We start from the raw sequence: 27,012 nt of genomic DNA, 5'->3' as shown, positions 1-27,012 counted from the left end.
ACTGGGCATAGGCCCACCCACTTGGGAGCCAGGCCCACCCACTGGGGAGCCAGAACCAGCCAATCAGAATGAGCTTTTCCCCACAGAATAGTTTTTATTAGACAAATACTTAATCAGCTTCTTGATATGCCACACCTGTCAGGTGGATGGATTATCTTGACAAAGGATAAAATGCTCACTAACAGGGATGTAAACACATTTGTGCACCAAATGTGAGAGAAAAGCTTTTTGTGCGTATGGAACATTTCTGGGATCTTTTATTTCAGCTTATGAAACATGGGACCAGCACTTTACATGTTGCGTTTATATTTTCGTTCAGTGTACATCCGGTGAAATATCTGGCACATTGTTCTATCTGTGGTCATCTATTCAGATTTGCGTCATTAGGGTATTTTTTCAGCAGAAAGCTACGGCCACCGCTATTGAAAATCGGCATTTTCAACACAGACCTCTTTTACAGCACTATACAGCTATTTGCCACTGTACTGTTTATTCTCTAGAAGTTGTCTCCAATAAAAAGGGTCACTTTGGAATGCTCAGACACTGCTAATAGGATCTGGTGTCATACCATGAAGATTTGGGTAATTCTATACGTTTTTGGAGGAAAACCTGCTGTCAACTGTTGCCAAAACAGATTCTTCATTACAGCACTATACAGCTATTTGCCACTTTACTGTTTATTCTCTAGAAGTTGCCTCTAATACAGTGGGTGTTCCTGCCTGAATACAGTTCAGACGTTGCATTGCCTCAACCAATGGTTCAGTGCCACATCATCAGGTGCTCAGTCGGGCATCAGTTTACTTTATCATGTGTGGTCAGCTGATATTTTACACACCTACCCAGGCGTTGTGAGATCTGGAAGGAGTCTGCAATGTAGTCAGTCAGGAAAGCCACCCAATTCAATGGTGCTCCGACTCTCCCCCTCTCTCTCCTGCTCAGTACTACAGTTTGGTTCCTGACTCTCCCCCTCCTTCTCTCTCTCCCTGCTTCTGAGAGCCGGGGCCATGATGCCGTTGGATGTGGATCTTCAGATGGACTATGCGATTGAAACACTGGTCACACTGCTGGCACTTGGAGCGCATGTGGGCCCTGAGGTGTCTCTTTTCGGTGAACGAGCGTTGGCACAGCTGGCACATGTGGGGTCTCTGCCTACTGTGAACGGCTGTATGTTTCTGGAGGTGTTTAAGCTGGAAGAAACGTTTGTCGCAGATGTCACAAATGTATCTCTTTGGACCTCTGTGGCTCTGAAGGTGTCTGTCCCGTAGTCTAATGTTCTTGAATCTTTCTGAGCATTCTGAGCACTGATAAGGATGCCGATGGTTCTCCTCGTGGGTAAGCTTGTCCTGTTTGGTCCTGAATGGCTTGAGGCAGAACTTACATGGGTAAACACGGCCTTTCTGATGGAGACGTCTGTGACACTTCAGACCCTGTTCACTCAGACAGCGTTTACCACAGTCTAGACAGCAGAGCTTCTTGAGCTTGTGCTCACACAAATTATCCTTCTTGAAGTGACGCTTGCGCTCTCTCTCCTCCTCCTCTCTCTCCTGCTCCCGACTCTCCCTCGAGCCGGGGCCATGATGGCGTTGGAAGTGGTTCTTCAGACTGACGTTGTGATTGAAGAACTTCTCACACTGCTGGCACTTGAAGGGCCGCTCCGCTGTGTGGATGCGCATGTGGGACTTGAGGTGGCTCAGCTGGGCATAGGAGCGTTGGCAGACCTGGCACGTGTGGGGCTTTTGGCCACTGTGGACGGCTGTCTTTGGACCTCTGTGGCTCTGAAGGTGTCTGTTCCGTAGTCTAATGTTCTTGAATATTTCTGAGCATTCTGAGCACTGATAAGGATGCCGATGGTTCTCTTCGTGGGTAAGCTTGTCCTGTTTGGTCCTGAATGGCTTGAGGCAGAACTTACATGGGTAAACACGGCCTTTCTGATGGAGACGTCTGTGACTCCACAGACCCTGCTCACTCAGACAGCGTTTACCACAGTCTCGACAGCGGAGCCTCTTGATCTTGTGCTCGCACAAATGATCCTTCTTGAAGTGACGCTTGCCGCAGTCTGTACAGAGCAACCAATGAGGTTTTGTGTTGTGTTCACGTCGTACATGTTCCTTGAAGCTGGCCGGGTCCTCGAAGCGCATGTAGAATTGGTCAAATCCAACAGCTTGTTGGACCTCACTCACACACACACCACAGGCGTACAGCATCTTATGGCGCTGTGTGGTGCAGGCGAGTACAGGCTCGGCTCCACAGTCAGTGCACCACTCCACAAGTCTCTCTTCTTTCTCTATTCCGGTCTGACAATTATCAATGTTGGCCTCTTCTGTTAGACCAGAGGAACCTGCCGTTTCCAAATCCTCAGAAGAATCAGAGTCCATTACAATGTCTTCCTCATCAGACGGCTCCCACTCAGTCTCATCTGATCTCTCCTTCCCCCTTTTCCTCTTGTTCTCCCTCTCTGAGGACTGACCGCTTTCCTCATCATAGTCACAGATCTCCTCAGTGATTTCCATCGTCAACGAACAACTGTCATCCTGGTCTCCGTCCTTACATGGTTCCTCACGAAAAGAAACAAACACACATTTCACTATCAGCTATTAGCATGTCTACATCATTCTATAAATGTTCTGTGATGGTGTGTTTTGGGTAAATAGCTAAATACCCACCTCTCCATTCAGTAGCTCCTTCTCTCTTTCTCTAGAGGTTTCCTCGGCAACAGAAGGCTGGCTCATCCACTTCCTGGTGTGACTGCATACTGGGCACGTCTGAATGACAGAGAAGCTCCTCTGTTGGCCCTGCAAGCTGACCTCGCACTCAAATCCACACTTCCTGCACAACCGGAAGAGCTGCAGGAGACAGTCTCTGTTCACACACAAGTCACCATTCCTGTGGATGGAGGTGAAGTGACAATTAACTAAATTGTGCTCATCACAAAGTGCTGTTAATGTAAAAGCCACTTAAGACTACATTGAACAAAAACAAACGTAACATGCAACAATTTAAAAGATTTGACTGAGTTACAGTTCATATAAGGAAATCAGTCAATTTAAATAAATAAATTAGGCCCTAATCTATGGATTTCACATGACTGGGCATAGAGATAAAGTATGGGTGTTGATCAGAAAACCAGTCAGTATCTGGTGTGACCACCATTTGCCTCATGCAGCGCGACACATCTCCTTCGCATAGGGGTGATCAGGCTGTTGATTGTGGAATGTTGTCCCACTCCTCTTCAATGGCTGTGCAATCTTGCTGGATATTGGCGGGAACTGGAACACGCCGTCGTACACGTCGATCCAGAGCATCCCAAACGTGCTCAATGGAGGACATGTCTGGTGAGTATGCAGGAAGAGATGGAGGCACAGTCGAAAAATAGGAATAAATCCAAAACTGATGCTTGAATGCAAAATAAAGATGTGACATATGCAATTATACTTGAAGTAAAAGCCAGGTGTGTGTGCCAACAATTTACACTGAGGATGGCCTTAGGCCGAAACATCTGTTTTGTTTTCACCTTTCATTTATGCACTATGATTTTTTGGGCACCATGGTGTTTTAATAAACATCTTTATTTTGCATTCAAGCCTCAGTTTTGGATTTATTCATTTTTTGACATTATGCTGGTCTCCATCTTTTCCAGTATTCTTATTTGACTCCTACGCACCTGGAACAGACACTATTCAGTAGTAAGGACCTTTAAAAGAGCGCAGACGGCCTCTTATCATTGGTGAGTATGCAGGCCATGGAAGAACTGGGATATTTTCAGCTTCCAGGAATTGTGTACAGATCCTTGCGACATGGGGCTGTGCATTATCATGCTGTAACATGAGGTGATGGCGGCGGATGAATGGCACGACAATGGGCCTCAGGATCTTGTCACGGTATCTCTGTGCATTCAAATTGCCATCGATAAAATGCAGTTGTGTTCATTGTCCATAGCTTATGCCTGCCCATACCCTAACCCCACTGCCAGCTCGGTTCACAGTTGAAACCGGGATTTATCTGCGAAGAGCACACTTCTCCAGCGTGCCAGTGGCCATCGAAGGTGAGCATTTGCCCACTGAAGTTGGTTACGATGCCGAACTGCAGTCAGGTCAAGACCCTGGTGAATACGATGAGCTTCCCTGAGACGGTTTGTCACTGTTTGTGCAGAAATTATTTGGTTGTGCAAACCCACAGTTTCATCAGCTGTCCGGGTGGTGGTTCTTAGACGTGAAGAAGCTGGATGTGGGCTGCGTTGGTTACACGTGGTGTACTGTTGTGAGGCCGGTTGGATGTACTGCCAAATTCTCTAAAACGACGGTGGCGGCTTATGGTAGAGAAATTAACATTAAATTCTGGCAACCACTGAGGTGGACATTCCTGCAGTCAGCATGCTAATTGCACGCTCCCTCAACTTGGGATATCTGTGGCATTGGGTTGTGTGACAAAACGGCACATTTTAGAGTGGCCTTTTGTTACCAGCACAAGGTGCACCTGTGTAATGATCATGCTGTTTAATCAGCTTCTTGATATGCCACACCTGTCAGGTGGATGGATTATCTTGGCAAAGGAGAAATGCTCACTAACAGGGATGTAAACAAATGTGTGTACAACATTTGAGAGAAATAAGCTTTTTGTATGTTTGGGATCTTTTTATTTCAGCTCATGAAACATGGGACCAACACTTTACATGTTGCGTTTATATTTTTGTTCAGTATAGTTTTAAGAAAAGATGGATGTCTCAAAAGGTAGTTAGTTCCCGGTTATGTTAAGATCCCCTTTAGACATGTTGACATTTTGACATCCTGTTTGTGGAATCATCAGGGAAGTGAATGTGGACTTACTCAGGAGTGACATCGACGCTGGTTCCATGAGGACGTGTTTGCACAGCTGTGGAAAATGAGATGCATTGTTTCATATGTCACGCTGATATTTTGCCCAGGGTTCACTGAACACATTAATAACTAATATTTTTCAAAATGTGTAAAGTATTGTAAAGACGTGAGTGTTGCATGATATACCGGTAACTTCAAAAGGTAGGATTCATAAAGGGCTAACTACACTGCTCAAAAAAATAACACATCCTAGATCTGAATGAATGAAATAATCTTATTAAATACTTTTTTCTTTACATAGTTGAATGTGCTGACAAAAAAAATCACACAAAAATTATCAATGGAAATCAAATTGATCAACCCATGGAGGTCTGGATTTGGAGTCACCCTCAAAATTAAAGTGGAAAACCACACTACAGGCTGATCCAACTTTGATGTAATGTCCTTAAAACAAGTCAAAATGAGGCTCAGTAGTGTGTGTGGCCTCCACGTGCCTGTATGACCTCCCTACAACGCCTGGGCATGCTCCTGATGAGGTGGCGGATGGTCTCCTGAGGGATCTCCTCCCAGACCTGGACTAAAGCATCCGCCAACTCCTGGACAGTCTGTGGTGCAACGTGGCGTTGGTGGCTGGAGCGAGACATGATGTCCCAGATGTGCTCAATTGGATTCAGGTCTGGGGAATGGGCGGGCCAGTACATAGCATCAATGCCTTCCTCTTGCAGGAACTGCTGACACACTCCAGCCACATGAGGTCTAGCATTGTCTTGCATTAGGAGGAACCCAGGGCCAACCGCACCAGCATATGGTCTCACAAGGGGTCTGAGGATCTCATCTCGGTACCTAATGGCAGTCAGGCTACCTCTGGCGAGCACATGGAGGGCTGTGCGGCCCCCCCAAAGAAATGCCACCCCACACCATGACTGACCCACCGCCAAACCGGTCATGCTGGAGGATGTTGCAGGCAGCAGAACGTTCTCCACGGCGTCTCCAGACTCTGTCACGTCTGTCACGTGCTCAGTGTGAACCTGCTTTCATCTGTGAAGAGCACAGGGCGCCAGCGGCGAATTTGCCAATCTTGGTGTTCTCTGGCAAATGCCAAACGTCCTGCACGGTGTTGGGCTGTAAGCACAACCTCCACCTGTGGACGTCGGGCCCTCATACCACCCTCATGGAGGCTGTTTCTGACCGTTTGAGCAGACACATGCACATTTGTGGCCTGCTGGAGGTCATTTTGCAGGGCTCTGGCAGTGCTCTTCCTGCTCCTCCTTGCACAAAGGCGGAGGTAGCAGTCCTGCTGCTGGGTTGTTGCCCTCCTACGGCCTCCTCCACGTCTCCTGATGTACTGGCCTGTCTCCTGGTAGCGCCTCCATGCTCTGGACACTACGCTGACAGACACAGCAAACCTTCTTGCCACAGCTCGCATTGATGTGCCATCCTGGATGAGCTGCACTACCTGAGCCACTTGTGTGGGTTGTAGACTCCGTCTCATGCTACCACTAGAGTGAAAGCACCGCCAGCATTCAAAAGTGACCAAAACATCAGCCAGGAAGCATAGGAACTGAGAAGTGGTCTGTGGTCACCACCTGCAAAACCAGTCCTTTATTGGGGGTGTCTTGCTAAATGCCTATAATTTCCACCTGTTGTCTATTCCATTTGCACAACAGCATGTGAAATGTATTGTCAATCAGTGTTGCTTCCTAAGTGGACAGTTTGATTTCACAGAAGTGTGATTGACTTGGAGTTACATTGTGTTGTTTAAGTGTTCCCTTTTATTTTTTTGAGCAGTGTATATTCATATAGGGTTAACTATATCAAAAATCTCTCTTTCTGGTGCTCCTTACATTGTTTGGTGCGTAACGTTTTTAAAGTTGGGAGCAGTGTGTGTATGTTTGTGGGAGAGGAGAGAGAGTGGTGTGTGTGTGTGTGTGTGTGTGTGTGTGTGTTTATGAAAGTGAGGGAGACAGAGAGAGTGAGGGAGACGGAGAGAGAGTGAGGGAGACAGAGAGAGAGAGTGAGTGAGAGAGAGAGAGAGAGAGTGAGACAGAGAGAGAGAGTGAGGGAGACAGAGTGAGGGAGAGAGAGAGAGTGAGGGAGACAGAGAGAGAGAGTGAGGGAGACAGAGAGAGAGAGTGAGGGAGACAGAGAGAGAGAGTGAAGGAGACAGAGAGAGAGAGAGTGAAGGAGACAGAGAGAGAGTGAAGGAGACAGAGAGAGAGTGAAGGAGAGAGAGAGTGAAGGAGACAGAGAGAGAGAGAGTGAATGAGACAGAGAGAGAGTGAAGGAGACAGAGAGAGTGAAGGAGAGAGAGAGTGAAGGAGACAGAGAGAGTGGTGTGTGTGTGTTTATGAAAGTGAGGGAGACAGAGAGAGTGTGTGAGGAAGGGGGGTGTCTGTGTTAACTGAGGAGGAAAGTAGGTTTCATGCAGTGGTTTCCCTGACTGACACAATGACATGCAGATCATTATCCAGTGGTTTCCCTGACTGACACAATGACATGCAGATCATTATCCAGTGGTTTCCCCTGACTGACACAATGACATGCAGATCATTATCCAGTGGTTTCCCCTGACTGACACAATGACATGCAGATCATTATCCAGTGTTTTCCCCTGACTGACACAATGACATGCATATCATTATCCAGTGGTTTCCCCTGACTGACACAATGACATGCAGATCATTATCCAGTGTTTTCCCCTGACTGACACAATGACATGCAGATCATGATGCAGTGGTTTCCCCTGACTGACACAATGACATGCAGATCATGATGCAGTGGTTTCCCCTGACTGACACAATGACATGCAGATCATTATGCAGTGTTTTCCCCTGACTGACACAATGACATGCAGATCATTATGCAGTGTTTTCCCCTGACTGACACAATGACATGCAGATCATTATCCAGTGGTTTCCCCTGACTGACACAATGACATGCAGATCATTATCCAGTGTTTTCCCTGACTGACACAATGACATGCAGATCATGATGCAGTGGTTTCCCCTGACTGACACAATGACATGCAGATCATGATGCAGTGGTTTCCCCTGACTGACACAATGACATGCAGATCATGATGCAGTGGTTTCCCCTGACTGACACAATGACATGCAGATCATTATGCAGTGGTTTCCCCTGACTGACACAATGACATGCAGATCATTATGCAGTGTTTTCCCCTGACTGACACAATGACATGCAGATCATGATGCAGTGGTTTCCCCTGACTGACACAATGACATGCAGATCATTATGCAGTGGTTTCCCCTGACTGACACAATGACATGCAGATCATGATGCATGTATATTCCTTCCTCCCATTCCTCCAGCCAAATCACAGGTAGGCCTTTGCAAATATGAACAAATTAGCCATTGTATGCAGTATTCTGTTATACAGTGTGAAGTTAAATTCAAAATGTGTTGCATTGAGTAGAAGTGTGACTATCAGTGGCAGGTCTTTTGTGTTACATGTGCGCATAACGTTTAGAGAACGGGAACAAGCGTCCGAGGGACGGGGCGAACAGGAGTCTAGGCCACTGAATATTTCCCCTGTGATACACGGCCTGGTATCGTATCATTAGTAAAATGTTGGTATCGTGACAACACTACTAATGAATATCCTCGTTGTTTTACACACCTTTATTTTTCCTTTGCACTTTGAAGAACTTCTTCGCAGAGAACTGTGTGGACAGATCTGGAGTCAATTCAATCATTCTAAACATCATAAAATAGTTCATCCTCAACCAAACACCCATGATATTCCCTCCCTCCATGATATACCCTCCCTCCCTCCATGATATACCCTCCCTCCCTCCCTCCATGATATACCCTCCCTCCCTCCATGATATACCCTCCCTCCCTCCCTCCATGATATACCCTCCCTCCCTCCCTCCCTCCCTCCCTCCCTCCCTCCCTCCCTCCATGATATACCCTCCCTCCCTCCCTCCATGATATACCCTCCCTCCCTCCCTCCCTCCATGATATACCCTCCCTCCCTCCCTCCCTCCATGATATACCCTCCCTCCCTCCCTCCCTCCCTCCATGATATACCCTCCCTCCCTCCCTCCATGATATACCCTCCCTCCCTCCCTCCATGATATACCCTCCCTCCCTCCCTCCATGATATACCCTCCCTCCATGATATACCCTCCCTCCCTCCCTCCCTGATATACCCTCCCTCCCTCCCTCCATGATATACACTCCCTCCCTCCATGATATACACTCCCTCCCTCCCTCCCTCCATGATATACCCTCCCTCCATGATATACCCTCCCTCCCTCCCTCCATGATATACCCTCCCTCCCTCCATGATATACCCTCCCTCCCTCCCTCCATGATCAATCAATCAATCAATTTTATTTTATATAGCCCTTCTTACATCAGCTAATATCTCGAAGTGCTGTACATATGATATACCCTCCCTCCCTCCCTCCCTCCATGATATACCCTCCCTCCATGATATACCCTCCCTCCATGATATACCCTCCCTCCCTCCCTCCATGATATACACTCCCTCCCTCCATGATATACACTCCCTCCCTCCCTCCCTCCATGATATACCCTCCCTCCATGATATACCCTCCCTCCCTCCCTCCATGATATACCCTCCCTCCCTCCATGATATACCCTCCCTCCCTCCATGATATACCCTCCCTCCATGATATACCCTCCCTCCCTCCCTCCATGATATACCCTCCCTCCCTCCCTCCATGATATACCCTCCCTCCCTCCCTCCCTCCATGATATACCCTCCCTCCCTCCATGATATACCCTCCCTCCCTCCCTCCATGATATACCCTCCCTCCCTCCCTCCATGATATACCCTCCCTCCCTCCCTCCCTCCATGATATACCCTCCCTCCCTCCCTCCCTCCATGATATACCCTCCCTCCCTCCCTCCATGATATACCCTCCCTCTCGTATAGTAATGACCAGTTACAACAGGCTACCCATTTGGTTGCATTCCAGATATTAATTCCATCAAATCTCACCCGTTTCCTCTGGACTGAGTTCGTGTACGCCTTTTCATCATCCTCATCTTCCTCCTGCTCCCTGGAGAACTGCCAGAACTCCTCATCCGTCAGCGCAGCGGCATCGTCATCGTCACTGCCTGGCAACACAACAGTAGTCTCCGCTACATTCTCTCCAGAGCAACCGGGATCTCCGTCCTCTGGTGACAAAGGTGTCATCTGTATAAATTTTTGAACATAATGTGCAGTTATTAACCAGTGCAACGGAAGGAACCAATGGAATAGTCCCAAAAGTGAAAACTGAACTCCCAACTAAAATCAAGCACTCCTCAGTCACTGTCACAGGTGTAAGCAAAACTACTAGGGTTGTGACGATATTAGTATCGCGATACTCAGAAGTATCGTGGCAAGGAAACAAAAGATGAAGCGCACACTTTGACATAAAGCAGGTTTAAAAGGACCAAAGAGTTTGGCATGCTTCGTGTTTTCTTTTGAAAAACATTGAGTATCGCAATATCGCCACAACTCTAAAAACGCCATTTTAGTTGGCGGGTTAAGCCACACAGGAACACAGGATCTTCCACCAAGTCATCCTGACATAAGAAAGTACAGTCATGATGGAAGGGTCCTGCATAAGTTAAGTCTTGACTGACACTATGGAATAATGCTACAACTATCTACAGTGCCTTCAGAAAGTATTCATACCCGTTGACTTATTCCACATTTTGTTGTGTTACAGCCTGATTTCAAAATGGATTCAATTTTATTTATTTATATATAGCTCACCCATCTACACACAATCCCCCATAACGACAAAGTGAAAACATGTTTTTAGAAATGTTTGCAAATTTAGTGAAAATGAAACACAGACATCTCATTTACATAAGTATTCACACCCCTGAGTCAATACATGTTAGAATCACCTTTGGCAGCGATTACAGCTGTGAGTCTTTCTGGGTAACTCTCTAAGACAGGGGTGTCAAACTCATTCTATGGAGGGCCGAGTGTCTGCTGGTTTTTGGTTTCTCCTTTTAATGTGTCCAATTAAGACCTATACAACCAGGTGAGGGGAGTTCCTAACTAATCAGTGACCTTAATTAATCAATTAAGTACAAGGGAGGAGTGAAAACCCGCAGACACTCGACCCTCCGTGGAATGAGTTTGACACGTGCTCTGAGAGCTTTGAACACAAGGATTGTACAATATTTGCAAATTATTATTTTGAAGATTCTTCCAGCTCTGTCAAGTTAGTTGTTGATAATTGCTAGACAGCCATTTTCAAGTCTTGCCATAGATTTTCAAGACGATTTAAGTCAAAACTGTAACTAGGCCACACAGGAACATTCAATGTCTTCTTGGTAAGCAACTCCAGTGTAGATTTGGCCTTGTGTTTTAAGTTGTTGTCCTGCTGAAAGTTGAATTTGTCTACCAGTGTCTGTTGGAAAGGAGATAACCAGGTTTTCCTCTAGGATTATGCCTGTGCTTAGCTCTATTCCGTTTCCTTTTATCCTAAAAAAACTCCCTAGTCCTTGCCGATGACAAGCATACCCCCATAACATGATGCAGACACCACTATGGTTGAAAATATGAAGAGTGGTACTCAGTGATGTGTTGTATTGGATTGGATTTGCCCCAAACATAACACTTTGTATTTAGGACAAAAAGTGAATTGCTTTGCCACATTTTTTGCAGTATTACTTTAGTGCCTTGTTGCAAACAGGATGCATGTTTTGGAATATTTTTATTCTGTACATGCTTCCTTCTTCTCACTCTGTCAATTAGGTTAGTATTGTGGAGTAACTACAATGTTGATCCATCCTCAGTTTTCTCCTATCACAGCCATTCAACTCGAACTGTTTTCAAGTCACCATTGACCTCATGGTGAAATCCCACCGTCCAAAGTGTAATTAATAACTTCACCATACTCAAAGGGATATTAAATGTCAATTTATTTGTATTTTTACCCATCTACCAATAGGTGCCCTTCTTTGCGAGGCACTGGAAAACCTCCCTGGTCTATGGTTGAATCTGTGTTTGAAATTCACTGTTCGACTGAGGGACCTTACAGATAATTCAATGTGTGGGGTACAGAGATGAGGTAGTCATAAAAAACGCTATTATTGCACACAGAGTGAGTCCATGCAACATATTATGTGACTTGTGAAGCAAATAGTTACCCCTGAAATTATTTAGGCTTGCTATAACAAAGGGGTTGAATACTTATTGACTCAAGACATTTCAGCTTTTCATTTTTAATTAATTTGTAAAAAATCAAAAACATTATTCCACTTTGACGTTATGAGGTATTGTGTGTAGGCCAGTGACACAAAATCTCAATTTAATCAATTTAAAATTCAGGCTGTAACACAACAAAATGTGGAAAAAGTCAAGTGGTGTGAATATTTTCTGAAGGCGCTGTATGTAGGAAAACATACCGGATGTTCATCTCCACTCACCACTGGATGAGGTGGGCTGGTCGGTGGGCTTATTGGTTGGTCTTCAATAGCGGTCCGGGTATGGCAGGCAGCAAAGTCTTTATCATAGGAAAGTGTAATTTCTCTCCTCTTTGTTAAGCTACTGTGACTTGAAACACAAACTCCCATTTTTGCAAGCTTGTTTTGGCATCTGGTCCTGGTTCGTCCTTGCCGTAGCAACATTGAGGTCCTGTACATGGGTGCACACATATTCTTTGAGCGAGCCCTAAGTAGTAAGGCGCCAGCCATGGCCACCATGGAACTTTTAGCTGATTTGGTTGTATTTGGATTCAAGGACGCTGTAGCTGAGCTAGCGGACAGAAAACTGAGGAAGGTCGGCGCCGAGGTCTTCCACTCGTCAGTCACAGTGGTCCAGTTGAAGGTTTTAAGTGAAAGGGGACTAGTCTGGCGTAGGACAGAGTTGAAGCGCATAGAAACTAAGGTGACGCATTCTTTAGTTACCAACTTCAGCACTTCCTCCAACATCGCATGGCCAAGGCCAGGGATTGCCATTAGGTTTCTGGGGATAGCTTTGAAACGACCCCGCACTAAATTATCTGCAACTGCCTCCCACGGTCCCGTAAGTACTCTGGTTCGTAGTGATGAGCCAACTCGAAAACTGACCTACATTAAAATAAAGGGCCATAAGAAAGATGTAGTTGCACATTTTCCGTCCACACAGATCAGAAGAAAGGTGAACAGGATTGTGGATGGAATTTGTCATTTTGTAGATTTTTGTACCTGATATAGAAATTCAAATATATACAGGTTAAAAGTAATGACTAAATGTTCCACCCTTAAATATAGTTGTGAAATGTTCTTGTTTTTAAGTATGATTAGTACTTTCTTAGTAGTGACTAATTATTACACTCCGAAACTGTGTGAGATGTGTTAGAATCTACTACCTGGTAATGTGTGAGTGTAGGACCAGTAAAGATTATGACATTGTGTTACTATTTAGCAATGTGAGTAGGAGTTAGACCAGACAACAAAGGACAAGGAGAACTGTCTTCAGACAACTGAGAAACCAAGATAAAGAGGCCTCCCAATTTAGGGAGGAGCGAGACTATGATAAGAACGTGTGTATGTATGTGTGTGTGTGTGTGACCTGATGGTCAGGAGAGCAGTTTTCAAGTGGAAAACTACAGCCCGCCTAAAGAGGTGTGGGATTTTTGTATGACGTGTGTGTATAAAAGATGGACCCTGAAATTGTGATAACAGAATTCTCTGAATAAAGACCTGGCTATTGCACTAAGGCTCTGTCCGTTTCTTGATCCAAAAGCCTTACAATCTTTTGGGAGACGCACAGAGACACTGAAATAGTTAGTTAATAAATTATCTTAACAGTACCATACTCACTTTTGCATCTTTATAAGTTTGATATCTCCAGGATGCTGCTCTTGCTGTCATCTGCCCACTAGCAAGTCTGTCAACTGCACTCTACAATGTGGAGTGGAGCAAAGGGGGAGAGTTGTCACATTTTCCATGCATGCTACCATGCTTCAAGAATATCAGATCTGCAACACAACACTATATATTCTAAGAAAAAATTCCATTAACTTTCCCAATATTTCCGGGGTTTTTCCAGAAATCCTAGGTGGAAGATTCACAGAATCGAGAGGGAATAAGCAGGAAATCCTGGAAACCTCATACTGGGATTTCTGGAAAACCTGGGAATTTTCTACCATAATTCTAAGCATATTTTTGGGGGACTCATTGCAAATGCATATACACGAGCATGCAGTCTGACCTTCACAGTCTGCGGTGAAAAAGCAACAGGAACTACAGCAGGTTGTTGGACCACTGATGTTGACATCCGGGATGCTGCTCCTGTTGTTGTTGTGGCAGGCTCACCTTTTGGTTTGGCACCGAGTCTGCCAACTGCACTCTACAATGGAGACAAGAGAAAAGGACAGAGAGGTGTCATAACACAGCGGTCATTCTCCATGCGTGCTACCATATTTTACACAGATCACACCTGCAACAATATGCACTTTAAAGCATATTTTTAGAGGAATGATGGTAAATGCATATGAGCAAGAGGGTGTAGGGTTGAAGTTGCCCCTGGGAGCTGATATGTTGTAAGTTCTGCATTTTCCACTATTCTAGTTAAGGTTAGGATTGGAGAAGCTGATTGGGTGTTATCCAGATTTTCATATCATCATACTGTACTTCACACATCCCGGGATTTACGGTATTACCGGTTTAGTACACAAGGGGGCGCCAAGAAACGCTAAAAAGTCCATTGGGAGTCTATTACCAGAATGCTAACAAAATTAGCACAAGTAACTTCCATGGAGGCTGCTAGCTAAATATGATGAGCACAAATAAAAATAAACAAAAAATTGCAAAGACAGGCAATCCAGCTCATAAAGTTATACATATATAGGTAGGCGCTACCGAATGTAATTTTTGGTGAGTTTGGACATTTGCAAGCGAATGTGAACGAGAGACATTGTGCAAATGAACAAAGTTTTGACCCATGCTTGTCTGATGGAAGAACAGTGCTGGCTCTGGAGCAGCATGTGTACACGGTGTGTCTGTGTGGAGTCTGGAGTCGCTAGGGCAACGGGCCTGCCTGCTCTGCTCAGAGAGGGGGGAGGGGGGGGGGTGCAGACAGGCTGAGAAAAAAAACACTACAAAATGAAAAGATAGCAGTGGCAGCTGTACAGGTATCTCATCCAAAGGGCTTTGACTTCTAAATTACGGCAGAAAGCTAACACAATATGGTGCCACGTCACCTTTATTAATTCAGCCACTTACTTACACTGAACAAAAATAGAAACGCAACATGTAAAGTGTTGGTCCCATGTTTCAAGACCTGAAATAAAAGACCCCAGAAATTTTCCGTACGCACAAAGCTTATTTCTTTCAAATTCTGTGCACAATTTTGTTTATATCCCTGCCAGTGAGCATTTCTCCTTTGCCAAGATAATCCATCCATCTGACAGGTGTGGCATATCAAAAAGCTGATTAAACAGCATGATCAATACACAGGTGCTGGGGACTAACTCAGTAAAATTGTTCAAATTGTCGCACGTTGTGTTTATTTTTGTTCAGTATAGATAACTAGCAAGTTAAACGTAGGTGTCGCGTTTTTCACACAGGAAAAAAATAAGAAAACCCATAAGAAATAACTTTCTGCGTTTTGTAAACGAAGATCTAAAATGCTTCTTATTGTACATTGAACAAAAATATAAAACGCAAAATGTAACAATTTCAAAGATTTGACTGAGTTACAGTTCATATAAGGAAATCAGTCAATTGAAATAAACTAATGGATGTCCTAATCTATGGATTTCAGATGACTGTGACTACAGATATGCATCCGTTGGTCACAGATATAAAAAAAAAAATTAAGTAGGGACGACGTGGATCAGAAAACCAGTCAGTATCTGGTGTGACCACCATTTGCCTCATGCAGCGTGACACATCACCTTCGCATAGAGTTGATCAGGCTGTTGATTGTGGCATGTGGAATGTTGTCCCACTCCTCTTCAATGGCAGTGCGAAGTTGCTGGATATTGGCGGGAACTGGAACACGCTCTCCTACATGCTCAATGGGTGACATGTCTGGTGAGTATGCAGGCCATGGAAGAACTGGGACATTTTCAGCTTCCAGGAATTGTGTACAGATTCTTGCGACATGGGGTCGTGCATTATTATGCTGAAACATGAGGTGATGGCGGCAGTTGAATGGCACGACAATGGACCTCAGGATCTCGTCACGCTATCTCTGTGCATTAAAATTGCCATAGATAAAATGCAATTGTGTTCGTTGTCCATAGCTTATGCTGGCCCATGCCATAACCCCACCGCCACCATGGGGAACTCTGTTCACAACGCTCGCCCACACAACACCATACACACTGTCTGCCATCTGCCCGGTACAGTTGAACCGGGATTCATCTGTGAAGAGCACACTTCTCCAGCATGCCAGTGGCCATCGTCGAAGGTGAGCATTTGTCAAGACCATGGTGAGGGTGAGGACGACGAGCATGCAGATGAGCTTCCCTGAGACGGTTTCTAACAGTTTGTGCAGAAATTATTCAGTTGTGCAAACCCACAGTTTGATCAGCTGTCCGGTCTCAGATGATCCCGCAGGTTAGAAGCCGGATGTGGAGGCCCTGGGCTGGCGTGGTTACACGTGGTCTGCGGTTGTGAGGCCGGTTAGGCGTACTGGCAAATTCTCTAATACAACGTTGAAGGTGGTTTATGGTAGAGAAATTAACATTACATTTTCTGGCAACAGCTCTGGTGGACATTCCTGCAGTCAGCATGCCAATTGCACGCCCCCTCAAAACTTGAAATATCTGTGACATTGTGTTGTGTGACAAAATTGCACATTTTAGAGTGGCCTTTATTGTCCCCAGCACAAGGTGCACCTGTGTAATGATCATGCGGTTTAATCAGCTTCTTGATATGCCACACCTGTCAGGTGGATGGATTATCTTGGCAAAGGAGAATTGCTCACCAACAGGGATGTAAACAAATTCGTGCACAAAATCTGAGCGAAATAAGCTTTTTGTGCATATGGAAAATAGTAGGATATTTTATTTCAGCTCATGAAACATGGGACCAACATTTTACATGTTGCGTTTTATATTTTTTGGTCAGTGTAATTTCTGCTCAGACACATTTTGTGCTTCAGAAGCACTTCTCCACTAGGATGGGAATTCACAAACGGGTTTTCATTCTATCAGCAAAACAACTGACTGATGTGTAGCTCCTCCTTTTTCCCTGTTCTTTTCTCAGGTAAAATACCAGATTAACTTTAAGCAAAACATTGGGAAATATGATGCCCATGCATCGTTTTTGCAAAAAATACCTTGCTTTTTCATTGTAAGCTCATTTACTTGTGTGGCTGCCAGCTAAATAGCGTTGCACTTCTGTTGTCATCTGATGAAAATGAAGCTATTCTCTGCCGAATGTGTTGCACTAATGTATTTTCAGTGAAGGAAAACTATCGTTGCACGTCCCTTATCACTCTATTGAAGCAAAAAAACACTGACTTTCAATACAAAACGCGACCCCTGTCAATACACAGCTGGACTCACCTGATCCTGCTTTCTCCCGTTGTGATATTTACAAACACATGTGACTGGCTCAACTGTTCTGGGGAACTACGGTAAACTTCATAATGTAAAATAATGTAACAGGTGAAATAAAGAATGCGATCTGATTAATCTCCTAACGTATTGCACAAGTTGACTGCAGGTATTTACTTAATAAGTAGCTACAAATATAAAAATGTATTGAAAAAACATGTTAATACAGTATTGAAAAAACATCCTGTGGCTATTTCCATATACCCGGTATACGGTTTATATGGTACAGTGCCTTGCAAAAGTATTCATCCCCCTTGGCATTTTTCCTATTTTGTTGCATTAAAACCTGTAATTTAAATGGATTTGTATTTGTATTTCATGTAATGGACATACACAAAAAAGTCCAAATTGGTGAAGTGAAAAAATAACTTGTTTCAAACAATTCAAAAACATTAATAACGGAAAAGTGGTGCGTGCATATGTATTCACCCCCTTTGCTATGAAGTCCCTAAATAAGATCTGGTGCAACCAATTACCTTCAGAAGTCACATAATTAGTTAGATTGCACACAGGTGGACTTTATTTAAGTGTCACATGATCTCAGTGTATATATATATATATATATATATATATATACACACACACACATACACCTGTTCTGAAAGGCCCCAGAGTCTGCAACACCACTAAGCAAGAGGCACCACCAAGCAAGCGGCACCATGAAGACCAAGGACATCTCCAAACAGGTCAGGGACAAATTATTATTATATTAAAAGTACAGATCAGGGTTGGGTTATAAAAAAATATCAGAAACTTTGAACATCCCACCATTAAATCCATTATTAAAAAATGGAAAGAATATGGCACCACAACAAACCTGCCAAGAGAGGGCTGCCCACCAAAACTCACGGATCAGGCAAGGAGGGCATTAATCAGAGAGGCAACAAAGAGACCAAAGATAACCCTGAAGGAGCTGCAAAGCTCCACAGCGGAGATTGGAGTATCTGTCCATAGGACCACTTTAAGCCGTACACCCCACAGAGCTGGGCTTTTCGGAAGAGTGGCCAGAAAAAAGCCATTGCTTAAAGAAAAAAATAAGCAAACAGGTTTGGTGTTCGGCAAAAGGCATGTGGGAGACTCCCCAAACATATGGAAGAAGGTACTCTGGTCAGATGAGACTAAAATTGAGCTTTTTGGCCATCAAGGAAAAACGCTATGTCTGGTGCAAACCCAACACCTCTCATGACCCCGAGAACACCATCCCCACAGTGAAGCATGGTGGTGGCAGCATCATGCTGTGAGAATGTTTTTCCATCGGCAGGGACTGGGAAACTGGTCAGAATTTAAGGAATGATGGATGGTGCTAAATACAGGGAAATTCTTGAGGGAAACCTCTTTCAGTCTTCCAGAGATTTGAGACTGAGACGGAGGTTCACCTTCCAGCAGGACAATGACCCTAAGCATACTGCTAAAGCAACACTCGAGTGGTTTAAAGGGGAAACATTTAAATGTCTTGGAATGGCCTAGTCAAAGCCCTGACCTCAATCCAATTGAGAATCTGTGGTATGAATGAAAGATTGCTGGATACCAGCGGAACCCATCCAACTTGAAGGAGCTGGAGCAGTTTTGCCTTGAAGAATGGGCAAAGATCCTAGTGGCTAGATGTGCCAAGCTTATAGAGACATACCCCAAGAGACTTGCAGCTGTAATTGCTGCAAAAGGTGGCTCTACAAAGTATTGATTTGGGGGGGTGAATAGTTAAGCACGCTCAAGTTCTGTTTTGTTGTCTTATTTCTTGTTTGTTTCACACACAAAACAATTTTACATCTTCAAAGTGGTAGGCATGTTGTATAAATCAAATGATACAAACCCCCCAAAAATCCATTTTAATTCCAGGTTGTAAGGCAACAAAATAGGAAAAATGCCAAGGGGAGTGAATACTTTCGCAAGCCACCGCCCAAGCTTAAAGCTGATCCTAGATCTGTACCTAGGGGAAACTTCCCCCTGAATACCACAAGAGGCTGCAGTCTGACCTTCACAGTCTGCGGTGAAAAAGCAACAGGAACTACAGCAGGTTGTTGGACCACTGATGTTGACATCCGGGATGCTGCTCCTGTTGTTGTTGTGGCAGGCTCACCTTTTGGTTTGGCACCGAGTCTGCCAACTGCACTCTACAATGGAGACAAGAGAAAAGGACAGAGAGGTGTCATAACACAGCGGTCATTCCCGCATGCCCAGACCCCCATGCCCAGACCCCCATGCCCAGACCCGCATGCCCAGACCCTGCATTATTGTTTGCCACATGGCCTGAAACTGCACCATTTTGTTTCTCTCCCTAGCCCACGCACTTTCAATATTTCAATTATCATTCGATTTTTCCATTGTGTTAACGATGGAGGATTGATTGATTTCCAAGTTTTTAGTATACGTTTTTTTAAGGTGAGTGATGAAAAGAGAATCGTCCAACCCACCGGGTATCTCACTACATCCTCATATGACATGTCTTGAAATATGCAGACAGACAGATTAAAAGTACATTTACAGTGGGGAAAAAAGTATTTAGTCAGCCACCAATTGTGCAAGTTCTCCCACTTAAAAAGATGAGAGAGGCCTGTAATTTTCATCATAGGTACACGTCAACTATGACAGACAAAATGAGAAAAAAAAATCCAGAAAATCACATTGTAGGATTTTTAATGAATTTATTTGCAAATTATGGTGGAAAATAAGTATTTGGTCAATAACAAAAGTTTCTCAATACTTTGTTATATACCCTTTGTTGGCAATGACACAGGTCAAACGTTTTCTGTAAGTCTTCAAGGTTTTCACACACTGTTGCTGGTATTTTGGCCCATTCCTATCTCCTCTAGAGCAGTGATGTTTTGGGGCTGTCGCTGGGCAACACAGACTTTCAACTCCCTCCAAAGATTTTCTATGGGGTTGAGATCTGGAGACTGGCTAGGCCACTCCAGGACCTTGAAATGCTTCTTACGAAGCCACTCCTTCGTTGCCCGGGCGGTGTGTTTGGGATCATTGTCATGCTGAAAGACCCAGCCACGTTTCATCTTCAATGCCCTTGCGGATGGAAGGAGGTTTTCACTCAAAATCTCACGATACATGGCCCCATTCATTCTTTCCTTTACACGGATCAGTCGTCCTGGTCCCTTTGCAGAAAAACAGCCCCAAAGCATGATGTTTCCACCCCCATGCTTCACAGTAGGTATGGTGTTCTTTGGATGCAACTCAGCATTCTTTGTCCTCCAAACACGACGAGTTGAGTTTTTACCAAAAAGTTCTATTTTGGTTTCATCTGATATGACATTCTCCCAATCCTCTTCTGGATCATCCAAATGCACTCTAGCAAACTTCAGACGGGCCTGGACATGTACTGGCTTAAGCAGGGGGACACGTCTTGCACTGCAGGATTTGAGTCCCTGGCGGCGTAGTGTGTTAATGATGGTAGGCTTTGTTACTTTGGTCCCAGCTCTCTGTAGGTCATTCACTAGGTCCCCCCGTGTGGTTCTGGGATATTTGCTCACCGTTCTTGTGATCATTTTGACCCCACGGAGTGAGATCTTGCGTGGAGCCCCAGATCGAGGGAGATTATCAGTGGTCTTGTATGTCTTCCATTTCCTAATAATTGCTCCCACAGTTGATTTCTTAAAACCAAGCTGCTTACCTATTGCAGATTCAACTTTTAAGTTGCATGTATTTAAACTATCTACATTAGTCAGGCCAAAATTACTTTTTAATTCTGTCATGGAAATAAATACATGTATTTGCTGTTACCAAGTTATTTACGGTTTTCTATGCCTTTAGTTTTCTATGTGGACCAATTTATCTGTGAAATCTGAAATGCTATCCAAGGATGGTTCCATAAGGTTGTGTTTTCCGGAAGTGATATTTGTTTGTAGAATACGTTTCATTTTCTTCCATTTTGTTACAGTGTCCTTAACTATGAAGTTGTTAATGTTTTTAGCTTCATCCTTTGAAAAATGTACACTTAAAACGATTCTGGGGATGAGAATGCGCATCTTCAATATGTTCCCATTGTTCCTCTTTAATGCATTTATATGTCGCTAGTAAAAGCCCTGGGTAGCGAGTTGATGCAATTCCAAGTCTGGAAGGTTAAAACCACCCTCAGACTTAGATGTCAAACTTTCCTTTTTATTCTATGAATTGTATTTGCCCATATAAAGTCTTATGACCGAGTATACATTTTAAAGAATGTCTTTGGTGGGGTAGTTGGGATTATCTAAAATAAATACAACAACCATTCTAAAAGAGGTTTAATTTACCTGGAAGATTTATTGGAAGATTATTCAATTTAATTAGATCTACTTTCATAGAGTTGAGTAATGGAATAAAATTATCTTTATATTTGTTGTCACTTATTAAGCATCTTAAGTATTTAATATTTTTTTGTGGTCAATTTAAAGGATTGCTGTAGTTATTAATTTTATGTTTTCCATTGCCATTATTTGAGTTTTTCACTGTGCATTCTAAGCATATTTTGGGGGGACTTATTGCAAATGCATGTGAGCAAGAGGCTGCAGTCTGACCTTCACAGTCTGCGGTGAAAAAGCAACAGGAACTACAGCAGGTTGTTGGACCACTGATGTTGACATCCGGGATGCTGCTCCTGTTGTTGTTCTGGCAGGCTCCCCTTTTGGTTTGGCACCGAGTCTGCCAACTGCACTCTACAATGGAGACAAGAGAAAAGGACAGAGAGGTGTCATAACACAGCGGTCATTCTCCATGCGTGCTACCATATTTTACACAGATCACATCTGCAACACTGGGCATTCTAAGCATATTTTTAGAGGAGTGATGGTAAATGCATATGAGCAAGAGGGTGTAGGTGTAACAGTGTTGCTTCCGTCCCTCTCTTCGCCCCTACCTGGGCTTGAACCAGGGACCCTCTGCACACATCGACAACAGTCACCCTCGAAGTACCGTTACCCGTCACTCCACAAAAGCCGCGGCCCTTGCAGAGCAAGGGAAACAACTACTTCAAGGTCTCAGAGCGAGTGACGTCACCCGATTGAAATGCTACTAGCGCGCACCGCTAACTAGCTAGCCATTTCATACCGGTTACATAGGGTTGAAGTTGCCGCTGGACGATGAGCTTGTGTAAGTTCTGCATTTTCCCCAATTATGGTTATGGTTAGGATTGGGGGAGGGGAAGCTGATCCTAGATCTGTACCTAGGGGAAACTTCCCCCTGGATACCACAAGAGGCTGCAGTCTGACCTTCACAGTCTGCGGTGAAAAAGCAACAGGAACTACAGCAGGTTGTTGGACCACTGATGTTGACATCCGGGATGCTGCTCCTGTTGTTGTTGTGGCAGGCTCACCTTTTGGTTTGGCACCGATTCTGCCAACTGCACTCTACAATGGAGACAAGAGAAAAGGACAGAGAGGTGTCATAACACAGAGGTCATTCTCCATAGAGATCGTCTTAAATTACTAGAGGGGCTGTGTCATAAACCCTCAAGGTGTGGAAGAACTTGACTGGCCTGCACAGAGCCCTGACCTCAACCCTATTGAACACCTTTGGGATGAATTGGAACGCCGACTGCGAGCCAGGCCTAATCGCCCAACATCAGTGCCCGACCTCACTAATGCTCTTGTGGCTGAATGGAAGCAAGTCCCCGCAGCAATGTTCCAAAATCTAGTAGAAAGCCTTCCCAGAAGAGTGGAGGCTGTTGTAGCAGCAAAAGGGGGACCAACTCCATATTAAATGGAGGTCCTCTGTAGCTCAGCTGGTAGAGCACGGCGCTTGTAACGCCAGGGTAGTGGGTTCGATCCCCGGGCCCACTCATACACAAAAAATGTATGCACGCATGACTGTAAGTCACTTTGGATAAAAGTGTCTGCTAAGTGGCATATTATTATTATTATTATTATTATTATTATTATATTATAAATGCCCATGATTTTGGAATGAGATGTTCGACGAGCAGATGTCCACATACTTTTGTATGTAGTGTAGTTTGTCCATTCTATTATTCTAATTCCTAATTCTATGACGCTACATGTTTACCTATATGTATCAGACCTGCATCACAACACTGCACTAGTATGGTTACAAGTACTACATTGCAAGCATTGTAGTTGATAAACTGCCCTGGCATGTGATATTTGATTATGAAACTATGACACAGATATTATACATTTTCATTGGTCCCCAATATTGGGAAATTGAGGCTTTGGAAAAAAACAAACAAACTAGCTGTTTAGCTAGCCGAATTTTGCATAATGGGGGCGCTAACGTTCAGTTTTGGTGGCAGTGTTTCTCAGGGAAATTCGCAAACCTACCAGCAACATACCACTTCCGGCCGCATTCACATTTTTTCGGTGTGGCTGAATTCTCTTCAAAATGTCATCAGTCCATGGAAATATGGAGGGAATCGCGGTGGATTTGAGCTTTTTCTTATGTTTGGCACCCATCGTCTCTGCCATCAAATCCCTTTCATATTCCTCTGGTCTGAAGTGGTGTTCGCACACTAAGAAATGTTTATGCCTTTCCACTGGTAAATTGACATCCTTTTGTATAGCTGCTAACCATCGTCTGCATCTTTGCATATCATTCGCCGGCAAGCAATGATAAAGAATATCTTCATCTTCCTGTGTGTTACAACCCGGTACAGCACACCAACCCACCATTATCACTGTGCTATCAAGTCAGTTTCAATCGTCTCTCTTTGGTACACTAACGTTAAAGAGCCGACCTTTGGTAGTCTCCCTCTGCAGACGGGTGGCCTCCCACATTAACAATGTTCCAGCATAGGTCTGCACAGATACAACAAAAATATATTATAAGGGATATAAATATCTGGATGCAAACATCCGTTTGGTATATTCAGAGACGGAACTGGGCGCGCAGGATATCCGGCTGTGTTACTACAACACCCGATTGTTGACGTTTAAAAAGGTTAAAGACGTCCTCCAGCGATTTTAAAACTTGTGCTGTTGAAAAGAGAATCCCATTATAAATACAGTAAGGCACACACACACTAAAGGGTAAAAAAAAATATTTTGAGCTAAATATATACATATATTTTTTACACAATTGCAAACTTCAAGGAGTAGGGCATTCAAGGATGGCTCCCCCTTGCTGGTTTCCACTAGTTACCACAGCCACAAATTCAAAATGGGCTATATCGAAAAAATGCATGAAAAACATAAATAGATTTTTGGTCTTAATTTAAGGTGAAGTTTGGTTAAGGTTAGGGTTTAGGGTATGGACTTCCCAAGGATCCCAGATAGCACTGACCGTGTTACATGCCGGACAGAAGTGATGCTCTGTCGCAGCCGGCTGCGACCGGGAGACCCATGGGGCGGCGCACAATTGGCCCAGCGTCGTCCAGGGTAGGGGAGGGAATGGCCAGCAGGGATGTAGCTCAGTTGATAGAGCATGGCGTTTGCAACGCCAGGGTTGTGGGTTCGTTTCCCACGGGGGGCCAGTATAAAAATATATATATATATATATATATATATATATATATATATATATATATATATATGTATTCACTAACTGTAAGTCGCTCTGGATAAGAGCGTCTGCTAAATGACTAAAATGTAAATGTAAATGCTCAGTTGGTAGAGCATGGCGCTTGCAACGCCAGGGTTGTGGGTTCGTTTCCCACGGGGGGCCAGTATGAAAATGTATTCACTCACTAACTGTAAATCGCTCTGGATAAGAGCATCTGCTAAATGACTAAAATGTAACTTTAAATTATGCATAAATCTTCATTTCCGGGAGAATTTTAGCACATTTTCTAAACCATACTCTACGGTCTTTGATTTTTAGCATTTTAACTAACCCTAACCATTGTCCTAACCTTAACCTAATCCTCATAACCTGCTAAGTTAATTATCCTAACCTGCTGCGTTAATTATCCTAACCTGTTGCATAAATTCTCATAACCTGTTACGAAATCTCACATCTGTTCATAGCTGTATACCATCTAGTACTGCGTTCAGCAGGACACAACGTTTTGGAACGTTCAGATATATTTTTAATATGGTATGTAGAATAAACATGCCTCTCCGACATGTAAAAAAAATAATTAATGGCATTTGTATCTGCAACTTTTGGCAACTGAACGTGGCCCTGAGGTGTATTCACTACGCTGATTCTGTAACAAGAACGTTTACTCCAAACGGAAAACGTTTTGCAACAAAAACAAGAGTTTCTATTGGACAAACTCAGGTAGGTCCCGCCCCGTTTCGTTCATTTCCGTCGTAAGACGTGATGAATACACCCCACGTGTAAACATCCCCACCGGACACAATGGTCGCGTTCGACATTGCAGCCGACATTAAAGGCGAGACTGACTAATCTACAAATCACCTTGCATCATAAATAACTACTCTCTATTGTTTGTAAATCAGTCAGTCGGTCACAAATTTACTCGATACAGCACGGTTTTGAAGCTCTCGAACACGGCCAATGTGTGTGTGTAGTAGTAGTCCTATCACATAACATACTGTGAACCCATTATACAGTGAGCTCCATAATTCACTGGACAGTGACCATTCTTTTGTTATTTTGGTTCTGTACTCTAGCACTTTGAGTTTGAAAGGATACAATGACAATGAGGGTGAAGTGCAGACTGTCAGCTTTAATTTGAGGGTATTTTCATACATATCGGATGAACCGTTTACGAATTATAGAAGCTTTTGTACATGGTCCCCCCCATTTTCGGGCATCAAAAATCATTGGACAGTTTAACATAATGTAGAATTAAGTAATCATTGTTAATATTTGGTCGCATATCCTTTGCATGCAATGACTGCTTGAAGTCTGCGATGCATCGCCATCACCAGACGCTGGGTATCTTCCCTGGTGATGCTCTGCCAGGCCTGTACTGCAGCCATCTTCAGTTCCTGCTTGTTTCGGGGACTTATTGCCTTAAGTCTCCTCTTCAGCATGTAAAATGCATGTTCAATTGGATTCAGATCTGGTGATTGACTCGGCCAGTCAAGGTTTTTCCACTTTTTGGCCATCAAAAACCCCTTTGTTGCTCTAGCAGTATGTTTAGGGTCATTGTCTTGTTGCGTGATTAAGTGCCGTCCAATGAGTTTGGAGGCATTTGGTTTTATCTGAGCAGATAAAATATTTCTGTAGACTTCAGAATTCATTGTTCTACTTCTGTCTACAGTCACATCATCGATGAAGACAAGTGAGCCTGTTCCACTGGCAGCCATACAGGCCCAAGCCATAACACCCCCTCCACCATGTTTCATGGATGAGGTGGTATGCTTTGGATCATGGGCATTTCTTTTTTTTTCTCCACACTTTTGTCTTTCCATCACTCTAGTACATGTTAATCTTTGTCTCATCTGTCCACAATATTTTTTTCCAGAACTCTTGGGGTTCTTTTAGGTGCTTTTTAGCAAACTAATCTTGCCTTTCTGTTCTTCAGGCTTATCAGTGGTTTGCATCTTGTAGTGTACCCTCTGTAGTCCTGCTGGTGTAGTCTTCTGCGTATGGTAGACTTTGACACATCTACACCTGCATCCAGGAGAGTGTTTTTGATCTGTTGGGCTGTTATCAGGGGTTTTTTCTTCACCATAGAGAGTATTCTCCGGTCATCCACTACAGTGGTCTTCCTCTGTCTACCGGGTCTTTTGACATAATTGAGTTCACCGGTTGTTTATTTCTTGTTAATGATGAACAAAACTGTTGACTTGGGC

The 27,012-nt window shown here is 44.0% G+C and overlaps 1 protein-coding gene across 1 annotated transcript; it reads right to left on the bottom strand.

Moving 5' to 3' along the window:
• Window positions 1–239: 239 nt before the first annotated feature.
• LOC311099221 (uncharacterized protein) lies at window positions 240–24,063 on the bottom strand. Its single transcript, XM_084139902.1, has 12 exons — window positions 23,629–24,063; window positions 22,561–22,698; window positions 21,871–22,008; window positions 19,342–19,479; window positions 14,011–14,148; window positions 13,620–13,700; window positions 12,243–12,884; window positions 9,808–10,005; window positions 8,455–8,497; window positions 4,824–4,869; window positions 2,664–2,883; window positions 240–2,555 (listed from the first exon to the last, which is right to left on the bottom strand). Exons 1-12 carry the CDS (start codon window positions 23,974–23,976, stop codon window positions 942–944), a joined length of 3,744 nt encoding a protein of 1,247 aa, XP_083996028.1. The 5' UTR covers window positions 23,977–24,063; the 3' UTR covers window positions 240–941.
• Window positions 24,064–27,012: the final 2,949 nt, after the last annotated feature.

This window comes from Coregonus lavaretus (genome assembly GCF_964263955.1).
Source record: "Coregonus lavaretus genome assembly, chromosome: 23".
Classification (NCBI taxonomy): Eukaryota; Metazoa; Chordata; class Actinopteri; order Salmoniformes; family Salmonidae; genus Coregonus; species Coregonus lavaretus.
The sequence above is the reverse complement of the archived record's forward strand: the minus strand, read 5'-3'. Positions and strand labels throughout refer to the sequence as shown.

Bases quoted from the DNA above. Each gene is read 5' to 3' on its own strand.
- LOC311099221 (XM_084139902.1), bottom strand. From the start codon at position 23,976: ATGGTGGGTTGGTGTGCTGTACCGGGTTGTAACACACAGGAAGATGAA. The intron at 14,149-19,341 runs GTCAGACTGCAG...TCTCCATTGTAG, and splicing joins TTTCACCGCAGACTGTGAAG to AGTGCAGTTGGCAGACTCGG. The intron at 13,701-14,010 runs GTCAGACTGCAT...TCCACATTGTAG, and splicing joins TTTCACCGCAGACTGTGAAG to AGTGCAGTTGACAGACTTGC.